This window comes from Nerophis ophidion, linkage group LG14, assembly GCF_033978795.1.
Source record: "Nerophis ophidion isolate RoL-2023_Sa linkage group LG14, RoL_Noph_v1.0, whole genome shotgun sequence".
In the NCBI taxonomy this organism is placed as follows: Eukaryota; Metazoa; Chordata; class Actinopteri; order Syngnathiformes; family Syngnathidae; genus Nerophis; species Nerophis ophidion.
This window is the reverse complement of record NC_084624.1, coordinates 54771870-54784151: the sequence shown is the minus strand read 5'-3', so window position 1 is coordinate 54784151 and position 12282 is coordinate 54771870. Positions and strand designations below refer to the sequence as shown.

Here is a 12282-nt window from a genome sequence, read left to right as displayed (position 1 = left end):
TTACTTTGAGTTCCTCCCGGATGGCAGAGCTTCTCACCCTATCTCTAAGGGAGAGACCCAAACTCATTTGGGCCGCTTGTACCCGTGATCTTGTCCTTTCGGTCATGACCCAAAGCTCATGACCATAGGTGAGGATGGGAACGTAGATCGACCGGTAAATTGAGAGCTTTGCCTTCCGGCTCAGCTCCTTCTTCACCACAACGGATCGGTACAACGTCCGCATTACTGAAGACGCCGCACCGATCCGCCTGTCGATCTCACCATCCACTCTTCCCTCACTCGTTAACAAGACTCCTAGGTACTTGAACTCCTCCACTTGGGGCAGGGTCTCCTCCCCAACCCGGAGATGGCACTCCACCCTTTTCCGGGCAAGAACCATGGACTCGGACTTGGAGGTGCTGATTCTCATTCCGGTCGCTTCACACTCGGCTGCGAACCGATCCAGTGAGAGCTGAAGATCCCGGTCAGATGAAGCCATCAGGACCACATCATCTGCAAAAAGCAGAGACTTAATCCTGCGGTCACCAAACCAGAACCCCTCAACGCCTTGACTGCGCCTAGAAATTCTGTCCATAAAAGTTATGAACAGAATGGGTGACAAAGGACAGCCTTGGCAGAGTCCAACCCTCACTGGAAATGTGTCCGACTTACTGCCGGCAATGCGGACCAAGCTCTGACACTGATCATACAGGGAGTGGACCGCCACAATCAGACAGTCCGATACCCCATACTCTCTGAGCACTCCCCACAGGACTTCCCGAGGGACACGGTCCAATGCCTTCTCCAAGTCCACAAAGCACATGTAGACTGGTTGGGCAAACTCCCATGCACCCTCAAGAACCCTGCCCAGAGTATAGAGCTGGTCCACAGTTCCACGACCAGGACGAAAACCACACTGTTCCTCCTGAATCCGAGGTTGGACTATCCGGCGTAGCCTCCTCTCCAGTACACCTGAATAAACCTTACTGGGAAGTCTGAGGAGTGTGATCCCACCATAGTTGGAACACACCCTCCGGTCCCCCTTCTTAAAGAGAGGGACCACCACCCCGGTCTGCCAATCCAGAGGTACCGCCCCCGATGTCCACGCTATGCTGCAGAGTCTTGTCAACTAAGACAGTCCCACAGCATCCAGAGCCTTAAGGAACCACGGGCGGCCTTAAGAACAAATGAATAGAAATAGGCTAGATTGTTGCGATCCGCTGCTCGGATCTACACATATTATTTATTTTTCCATTTTGTATATCTCTCCATCTGACTCCTTATTTCCTGTTTGCTTTGTCACCATGGTGACTCATCAGTCCACCTGCTACTCATTATCACTCTCCCATATCAGCCTCCCTCTTTTCTTTGTTCAGTCTGGGTCCATAAGACTTGCTCACATGCAACAAGGTACGACTGCTCTTCTCGGTACGTTTATTCTCGCTAGCTCATATGCTAATCCACCTGCCTTTTCTTAGCTCACATGCTAATTGTTTTTTTTGTGTTTACATTTTCTGTTTGTATTTCCTAGTTTTCATACCAGCGTTTTTGGTTTGCCTTTTTATTAGCTCCAGTATTTCTGTTCAGAGCTCTTTTTTTGTTAAATAAATCTTTTAAGATCTTACCTTTGTTGTGTTTACGTCAACGCATCCTCGAGGGAATCGAACCCGGCACCTCGATGCCCACCAGTCTTTACACTGGATCAGGGGTAGGGAACCTATGGCTCGCGAGCCAGATGTGGTTCTTTTGATGACTCTCGGATAAATCTGAGCCGACATTCCTTAACACGATAAATAATGAATAATTCCACTTGTAATCACAGTGTTAAAAATAACGTTCAAAATATAAAACATTCTCATGCATTTTTATGTTCAGCAAGTTGGTAAGAAGTCATTTATTTATTATTGGTTAGTGTGGGGCTTGCCCTCCTGGGGTTCTTCAGACCACCAAGCACCAACATGAGAGCCTGTTTCAGGGTTATAATATTGTTTTATTTTTCAATAAGTCTCTAAGTTGCTTTCCAGCAATTGTCTTTTTCTCTTTCGTTCTCGCTCGCGCTATAGTTTCTAGCCCCAAGCCCGTCTCTCCTAATGGCTGTTGCTTATGACATAGCGACAGGTGATCAGATAAAAAGGCCCAGGTGGGCCATCTACGCACCTGTCGCTGATTTCGAGGCCAGTACTGGCAACACCCCGCTTCGCTGCAGGCCCGCAGGCCACGCCCCCTCCACAGTTAGCTACAGAATAACAAAGTCATTACAAAGAATAAGAGACCTCTCTAGAAATGTTGGTCTTTCTTCAAAATGCACGCGTTTTTTTGTGTTCAGTGTTAAAAAAATATTACATGGCTCTTACGGAAATACATTTTAAAATAGTTGGCTTCTTGGCTCTCTCAGCCAAAAAGGTTCCCGACCCCTGCACTAGATGAATACATGAAGAGTCATTTAGCATGCTAAATTAGGCTGACCATACGTCCTCTTTTCCCCGGACATGTCCTCCTTTGCGGGCGTTTGTTTTTTAAATACCGGCATTTTGATTTAGGGTTGCGTGTATTTTCAATGTACGTCCAGGGTTAAGTTACCGTATATATATTACTCAAGTTGGTGAATTCTAGTTGTAAATATTGTAGCGGCTGGCTACGGGGTGTTAGCCAATGGCTCTGGCTGGGGGGCGGGACTTCCGGGGAAGATAGGGAAGTGACGCTGTTGACAGGAAGTGTTGGTTCGAGTTTTGCCGGGAAAGGTCCTTTTTTTGTTTTAAATGTTGACTATTAATTATTTTTTTTAACAGAAGCCTAAAATAATCGGCTCAGAAATGCTACCTCTGTTTTTGTTGTTTTAACTGATTTGTGAAATACCCTTCACCTATGGTGTATTCTCTGAGAACATCTGTTTTTGTTTATAATGTTTGGAGGCATTATTGTTACGCCTGTTCGGCATTGTGGTGCCGGGTTCGATTCCCTCGAGAATGGGTCAAAACGAAGAACACATCAAAGGTAAGATATAACCAATTTATTCTAAATAACAGAAGGAGAGCTATAACAAAAACACTGGAGCTAACAAAAGGCAAACCAAAGACGCTAGTATGAGAACTAGGAGATACAAAATAGGAAATTAAACTGGCATGTTGGCACACAAAAAGGAGTAAATAAAACATTTAGCATGTGAGCTAATAACGAGGTGCATAGCATGAGAGTTGCGAAAATAGTAGGGATTGCGTGAAAGCAAACGATCAAAACAGACGTATAGTTGCGTGAGAGCAAACTAGAGTCCCAGGCAGAAGAATGAAAAGAGGAAGGCTTATAAAGGGAAGGTGATTATTTGTAGCAGGTGTGCGGGACCGTGAGTAGCAGGTGAACTAATGAGGGACCGTGGTGACGGAACAAACAGGAAATAAGAGGTAGAATGACGGAGTGATACAACAATGGAAACAATAAACAATAATATGAGAAGATCCGAGTACGTCCATCCATCCATCCATCATCTTCCGCTTATCCGAGGTCGGGTCGCGGGGGCAGCAGCCTAAGCATGGAAGCCCAGACTTCCCTATCTCCAGCCACTTCGTCTAGCTCTTCCCGGGGGATCCCGAGGCGTTCCCAGACCAGCCGGGAGACATAGTCTTTCCAACGTGTCCTGGGTCTTCCCCGTGGCCTCCTACCAGCTGGACGTGCCCTAAACACCTCCCTAGGGAGGCGTTCGGGTGGCATCCTGACCAGATGCCCGAACCACCTCATCTGGCTCCTCTCCATGTGGAGGAGCAGCGGCTTTACTTTGAGTTCCTCCCGGATGGCAGAGCTTCTCACCCTATCTCTAAGGGAGAGACCCGCCACCTGGCGGAGGAAACTCATTTCGGCCGCTTGTACCCGTGATCTTATCCGGAATGAGAATCAGTACCTCCAAGTCCGAGTCCATGGTTCTCGCCCGGAAAAGGGTGGAGTGCCATCTCCGGGTTGGGGAGGAGACCCTGCCCCAAGTGGAGGAGTTCAAGTACCTAGGATTCTTGTTCACGAGTGAGGGAAGAGTGGATGGTGAGATCGACAGGCGGATCGGTGCGGCGTCTTCAGTAATGCGGACGTTGTACCAATCCGTTGTGGTGAAGAAGGAGCTGAGCCGGAAGGCAAAGCTCTCAATTTACCGGTCGATCTACGTTCCCATCCTCACCTATGGTCATGAGCTTTGGGTCATGACCGAAAGGATAAGATCACGGGATCCGAGTACGGATCTTAACAATTATTTATATTTTTTACATTAGAATGGTCCACTGGACCGAGGAGAGACATTTTAAAGAATGAATGGGCCGTTACCTGTTTTTTGTTTAAATATAATTAACCTGTTTTGAGTCATTATTTATGTGTATATTAAATACAAGAGGTTATTTTGAATATTTCTACCTCTGTGAATGTTGCATAATATAAGTGTGACTTCATTTGTTATACTGTCAACAGAGGACAAAAAATGCTTTATTTAAATAAATATATTATTTATAAATCAAGTTCAAGTATCATTGGCAAATTTTCACCTAGTCCCGGCCTTGGCCCGCATAATATGCGTCCTCTTTTTAGGATTTCAGAATATGGTCAGCCTAGCTAAATCAAACAATAAGCTACATTCTTGTATGACAACAGAACAGAAGGCAGAGAAAACTACACCTTTTCTCTACTTGAACTTTACACATCACAAAAAAGGTCCATTCGGATCGCTAACGTTGTTAGCATAAATGAATGGACACGTGTTTCCTGCTTTTGCACTTCCTTGTTTGCTTTGTTTTCATGCCAACTCATTAATTTTCACCTTTCCCTCATATCACACCTGTCCTCAGCCCTCACAAACTGTTTGTAATGATCATGTTCATTATTTAAACCTGTAGTTGCCAGGTGGTCCGCCTGGCTACTTTACATATCCCTCAACCGGATTCATGCCAAGCCATGCTGTTTATACATTCTGTCCATGCCATGTACGTTTTTGTTTTGTTTTAGTTCTGTCTTTGTGCTTTGTCTATATTCATAGTCTAGTTTTGTACCGCCATTGTGCGCGCCTTTTGTTTGCCTTTTGTTGTAGTTTAGTTTAGTTAGTAATAAATTAAAATGTACTTACATTCACGTCTCGCTCGTGCCAATTTCCCTTTGCGTTGGAAAAACAAACTATCCCATAGTCCAAGTCTTGACTGAATATGGGTTGAAAATGATTTGTATTCTGTTTATATTTACATCCAACACCATTTCCCAACTCGTATGGAAACGGGGTTTGTAGTCAGTGATTTTACTGTTGATTGGTGCAGATGTGCGTTTCTAAAGGTGCCTCTTCCTAGATTGTCTTTAGGTACGAGGGGGGCGACGCCGGCAGAGGACACGTTGCACTGGACGATGTGTCCTTCTCCGAGGAGTGTGCGTTTGATCCTGCCAACGGCCGATTGCCTGACACGTCACCCACCTCAGCCCCGACTACATCTACACCTACATCTACACCTACATCTACATCTACATCTACACCTACACCTACCCCTACATCTACACCTACATCTACACCTACACCTGCACCTACATCTACACCTACACCTACACCTACATCTACATCTACACCTACACCTACACCTACATCTACACCTACACCTACACCTACATCTACACCTACATCTACACCTACATCTACATCCGCCTCCACGCCAGGGATTTCGCCCTCACCAACCAGGCCATGCCAGGTGCTTTGTTTATGTCTGCAAACACGTCTGCATGCAAACTACGCGTACAAATGTTTTTCTTTTCGTGTCCGTGTCACAGGAAGATGAATTTTTCTGTTGGCGCTCGTCCGGCCGAATATGCATCGCTGGGACTTTAAAGTGCAATTACCTTCCGGACTGTTCTCAAGGGGAGGACGAGGATGGCTGCGGTGAGCTGCATGTTTATTCTACTCTCGCTTGTGTTGTTTATTTTCATTCCAGGTTATACATTTTTCAGCAATGCCAAATAAGTCTCGGAGGTCTCACGATAGTATTTTTGGAATTGTGTCGTCCAAAATAGTTGCTAAAATGTTATCAATCAATCGATCCATTTTTATTGATGTGGCCTTAAATCACAAGTGTCTCAAAGGGCTGCCCAAACCACGACGACATCCTCGGTTTAGAGCCCACATAAGGGCAAGGAAAAACTCACAACCCAGTGGGAGGTCAATGTGAATGACTATGAGAAACCTTGGAGAGGACGGCAGATGTGGGTGACCCCCCCCCCTCTAGGGGAGACTGGATGCAACGGACGTCAAGTGGGTCTAACATAATATTGTGAGAGTCCAGTCCATAGTGGATCTAACATAAGAGTTTGAGAGTCCAGTCCATAGTGGATCTAACATAATAGTGAGAGTCCAGTCCATAGTGGATCTAACATAATAGTGTGAGAGTCCAGACCATAGTGGATCTAACATAATATTGTGAAAGTCCAGTCCATAGTGGATCTAACATAATAGTGTGAGAGTCCAGTCCATAGTGGATCTAACATAATAGTGTGAGAGTCCAGTCCACAGTAGATCTAACATAATAGTGAGAGTCCAGTCCATAGTGGATCTAACATAATAGTGAGAGTCCAGTCCATAGTGGATCTAACATAATAGTGTGAGAGTCCAGTCCATAGTGGATCTAACATAATAGTGTGAGAGTCCAGTCCATAGTGGATCTAACATAATAGTGAGAGTCCAGTCCATAGTGGATCTAACATAATAGTGTGAGAGTCCAGTCCATAGTGGATCTAACATAATAGTGTGAGAGTCCAGTCCATAGTGGATCTAACATAATAGTGTGAGAGTCCAGTCCATAGTGGATCTAACATAATAGTGTGAGAGTCCAGTCCATAGTGGATCTAACATAATAGTGAGAGTCCAGTCCATAGTGGATCTAACATAATAGTGTGAGAGTCCAGTCCATAGTGGATCTAACATAATAGTGTGAGAGTCCAGTCCATAGTGGATCTAACATAATAGTGTGAGAGTCCAGTCCAGAGTGGATCTAACATAATAGTGTGAGTCTAGTCCATAGTGGATCTAACATAATAGTGAGAGTCCAGTCCATAGTGGATCTAACATAATAGTGTGAGAGTCCAGTCCATAGTGGATCTAACATAATAGTGAGAGTCCAGTCCATAGTGGATCTAACATAATAGTGAGAGTCCAGTCCATAGTGGATCTACAAAAAAACACATGTCATAAAGACTGAATCAAAGTCAACTCTTGCGGGAATCGAGCTGAAGTTGTTGTTGTTGATGAGGTCATGTTTTGTTTGGTTCAATGTTCCGGAAAGAGGCGTGATTCAGGTGTGAGTCTCATCATGGTTGCTGACTCCCTCCCGACACGCCTTTCAGGTCCGTGCACGTTCGAGCAGGACCAGTGCGGCTGGACCAACGCCGGCCAAGCTGGGAGGAGGTGGCAGCGACTGAGAGCCGGCAGCAGCACGCAGCCACCTGCTGATCACACCACGCACTCAGGTGTGCTCTCTTCGGGGTGACTTTGAAACAGGCCAACAACCTGTTGAATGTGTGAGGATGCTCTGAGTCAAAGAAGTCAGCTCTTTTTTGTTTTTTTTTCGTGCTTCTCAGGCTTTTTCATGAGCGTCAACTCCAGTGCGGCGTCCGGGTTGAGTGAGGCCCGACTCCAGAGTCCCACCCTGCCGCCCTCCTCCCCCTACTGCCAGATTCAGTACGTCCATGTTGTGGTGGAAGGTTTGACTCCCCCGCTCAACATGTCGGCCTGTCGGTTGCTCAACGCCCACCTCCCAAATCCAACGCTTCCTTCCTTCTTTCCTCCGAGCAGGTTTCACTTCCACATCAGCTGTGAGTGTGCTGGCTCGCTCAAAGTGCTGACGCAGCAAGATGACGGACGTGAAGCAATCCTGTGGTCACGCAACCGCCGCACCGTTCGCCATTGGACGCCCGAATATGTGCCCCTGTGGACGCACCTGCAGCCTCACAAGGTGCCCGCCAACGCGCACATTCATGCAAACATGGCGGCCCCTGCGAAGATTCTTTCAGATTAAAATAGAATAGAAAGTACTTTATTGATCCCCGAGGGAAATTCAGCACCACAGTTCTCTCCCAAAAGACAAACACTTGGGTATTTATTACATGTGAATAATATAAATACAGTCTATTATAAAGCATTATTTACATGTGAATAATATAAATACAGTCTATTATACAGCATTATACACATGTGAATAATATAAATACAGTCTATTATACAGCATTATTCACATGTGAATAATATAAATACAGTCTATTATACAGCATTATTCACATGTGAATAATATAAATACAGTCTATTATACAGCATTATTCACATGTGAATAATATAAATACCGTCTATTATACAGCATTATTCACGTGTGAATAACATAGATACAGTCTATTATACAGCATTATTCACATGTGAATAATATAAATAGTCTATTATACAGCATTATTCACATGTGAATAATATAAATACAGTCTATTATACAGCATTATTCACATGTGAATAATATAAATAGTCTATTATACAGCATTATTCACATGTGAATAATATAAATAGTCTATTATACAGCATTATTCACATATGAATAATATAAATACAGTCTATTATACAGCATTATTCACATGTGAATAATATAAATACCGTCTATTATACAGCATTATTCACATGTGAATAACATAGATACAGTCTATTATACAGCATTATACACATGTGAATAATATAAATACAGTCTATTATACAGCATTATTCACATGTGAATAACATAAATAGTCTATTATACAGCATTATTCACATGTGAATAATATAAATACAGTCTATTATACAGCATTATTCACATGTGAATAATATAAATAGTCTATTATACAGCATTATTCACATGTGAATAATATAAATAGTCTATTATACAGCATTATTCACATGTGAATAATATAAATAGTCTATTATACAGCATTATTCACATGTGAATAATATAAATAGTCTATTATACAGCATTATTCACATATGAATAATATAAATACAGTCTATTATACAGCCTGATTCACATGTGAATAATATAAATAGTCTATTATACAGCATTATTCACATATGAATAATATAAATACAGTCTATTATACAGCATTATTCACATGTGAATAATATAAATACAGTCTATTATACAACATTATTCACATGTGAATAATATAAATACAGTCTATTATACAACATTATTCACATGTGAATAATATAGATAGTCTATTATACAGCATTATTCACATGTGAATAATATAAATACAGTCTATTATACAGCATTATTCACATGTGAATAATATAAATACAGTCTATTATACAGCATGATTCACATGTGAATAATATAAATAGTCTATTATACAACATTATTCACATACGAATAATATAGTCTATTATACAGCATTATTCACATGTGAATAATATAAATACAGTCTATTATACAGCATTATTCACATGTGAATAACATAAATACAGGCTATTATACAGCATTATTCACATGTGAATAACATAAATACAGGCTATTATACAGCATTATTCACATGTGAATAACATAAATACAGGCTATTATACAGCATTATTCACATGTGAATAATATAAATACAGTCTATTATACAGCATGATTCACATGTGAATAATATAAATAGTCTATTATACAACATTATTCACATACGAATAATATAGTCTATTATACAGCATTATTCACATGTGAATAATATAAATACAGTCTATTATACAGCATTATTCACATGTGAATAACATAAATACAGGCTATTATACAGCATTATTCACATGTGAATAACATAAATACAGGCTATTATACAGCATTATTCACATGTGAATAACATAAATACAGGCTATTATACAGCATTATTCACATGTGAATAACATAAATACAGGCTATTATACAGCATTATTCACATGTGAATAATATAGTCTATTATACAGCATTATTCACATGTGAATAACATAAATACAGGCTATTATACATTTATGTACAGTCAAAAAGGAACATATGCATTATGCAGTCTGCCGGCTGTCGATATGAAGGACTTCCTGTGTTTGATTACTGCAGATTACTGCAAATGCTCCAAATTGAAGCCTTTATTAAATTCAAAATGTACTGTAGATTATTGCTATATGGCATAATGATGTTGTTTTTTTTAAATAATTCCACAAGATGGCAGTTTCTGCATTTTAAGTATGAACAGTGGTCAGCATTCCAACAGCTTTATCTGGCTCTGCGTGCAATTTAAAATGTTGCTACTTGTGTCATGCACGTTACACATGCTCTACTTTTCTTGACAATCACTATCAATAACGGGGTCGGGATGGCGCAAATCTCGTAACTTTGTCCAATGCCCGGAACTTCCCCTCACGTTTAGGCCAATTAAGTTTTTTTTTTTGGCCCATCATATTTGTCTCTGAGCGCTGCTCAAACGCGCACGTCAACTGTCTTCACTCTAAAAACTCATTTTAGATGGAGAAAAATCAACTGGTAAAATCACGGTACGATAACTTCAAAATAAAGACAACTTCAGATTGTTTTCTTACAAACCCCGTTTCCATATGAGTTGGGAAATTGTGTTAGATGTAAATATAAACAGAATACAATGATTTGCAAATCCTTTTCAAGCCATATTCAGTTGAATATGCTACAAAGACAACATATTTGATGTTCAAACTCATAAACTTGATTTAGTTTTTTTGCAAATAATAGTTTTTGATTGATTGATTGATACTTTTATTAGTAGATTGCACAGTTCAGTACATATTCCCTACAATTGACCACTAAATGGTAACACCCCAATAAGTTTTTCAACTTGTTTAAGTCGGGGTCCACCTTCATCAATTCATGGTAACTTAGAATTTCATGGATGCAACAGGTGCCAAAGTAGTTGGGAAAGGGCATGTTCACCACTGTGTTACATCACCTTTTCTTTCAACAACACTCAATACTTTTGGACAGGTTGGAAAACTGGGTGGGGATCTCAGGCATAGTTTTAAGCTGGTTCAAGTCATATCTACAAGATAGGAACTATTTTGTTTCCATTGGTGACTTTGTATCAGAACTGTGTGGAGTCCCCCAAGGTTCAATCTTGGGGCCGACTTTATTTACCATCTATATGCTCCCGATTGTAGCTGAGATAGGCACCAGCGCTCCCCGCGACCCCAAAGGGAATAAGCGGTAGGAAATGGATGGATGGATGCTCCCACTTGGACAAATCATGCAAAATAATAACATTGACCGATGACACCCAAGTTTATGTAGCGCTATCATCGCCCAATAGATCTTCTGTGCCAGTGCATTGAGCAAGTCAAACACTGGATGTGCCAACATTTCTTACAACTAAATGAAGATAAAACTGAGAATTGTTTTTGGTGCTAAAAAAGAAAGGTTAAAGGCAGGGGTCACCAACCTTTTTGAAACCAAGAGCTACTTCTTGGGTACTGATTAATGCCAAGGGCTACCAGTTTGATACACACTTCAATAAATTGCCAGAAATAACCAATTTGCTCAATTTACCTTTGAATAGGTAAATCTATATATATATAAAAAAAATTGGTATTCCATCGTACATTTTTTTTCCTTTTATGGAAGGATTTTTGTAGAGAATAAATGATGAAAAAAACACTTAATTGAACGGTTTAAAAGAGGAGAAAACACGGACAAAATGAAAATTACATTTTGTAACATAGTTTATCTTCAATTTCGACTCTTCAAAATTCAACCAAAAAAAATGAAGAGAAAAACCAGCTAATTCGCATCTTTTTGAAAAAATAAAAAAAATAATTTATGGAACATCATTCCCCCCGATTGTAGCTGAGATAGGCGCCAGCGCCCCCCCCGACCCCAAAAGGGAATAAGCGGTAGGAAAATGGATGGATGGATAAAATCCAATCTGCACTTTGTTAGAATATATAACAAATTGGACCAAGCTATATTTCTAACAAAGACAAATCCTCATTTCTTCTAGATTTTCCAGAACAAAAATTTTAAAAGAAATTCAAAAGACTTTGAAATAAGATTTAAATTGGATTCTACAGATTTTCTAGATGTGCCAGAAAATTTTTGGGAAATTTTAATCATAATAAGTTTGAAGAAATATTTTACAAATATTCTTCGTGAAAAAAACAGAAGGTAAATTGAAGAATTAAATTAAAATGTATTTATTATTCTTTACAATAAAATAAAAAAAATTACTTCAACGTGGATTTAAATTGTCAGATGATGTCAGATTTTCCCCAACTGACTACTTTTAAAACTAGACTAAAAACTTTTATGTTCACCTTAGTTTTCAACTAAATCT

At 40.6% G+C, this 12282-nt stretch overlaps 1 protein-coding gene across 1 annotated transcript in view; it reads left to right on the top strand.

Annotated features, from left to right (window-relative positions):
• The window catches only part of si:ch211-106h4.4 (MAM and LDL-receptor class A domain-containing protein 1), a 208028-nt gene that overhangs the window by 156766 nt on the left and 38980 nt on the right, over positions 1-12282 (top strand). Inside the window, exons 35-39 of the mRNA XM_061921077.1 lie at positions 5286-5675; positions 5755-5863; positions 7321-7443; positions 7555-7654; positions 7769-7928. Coding sequence (XP_061777061.1) covers positions 5286-5675; positions 5755-5863; positions 7321-7443; positions 7555-7654; positions 7769-7928 — 882 coding nt within the window. The remainder of the gene's footprint in view (positions 1-5285; positions 5676-5754; positions 5864-7320; positions 7444-7554; positions 7655-7768; positions 7929-12282) is intronic.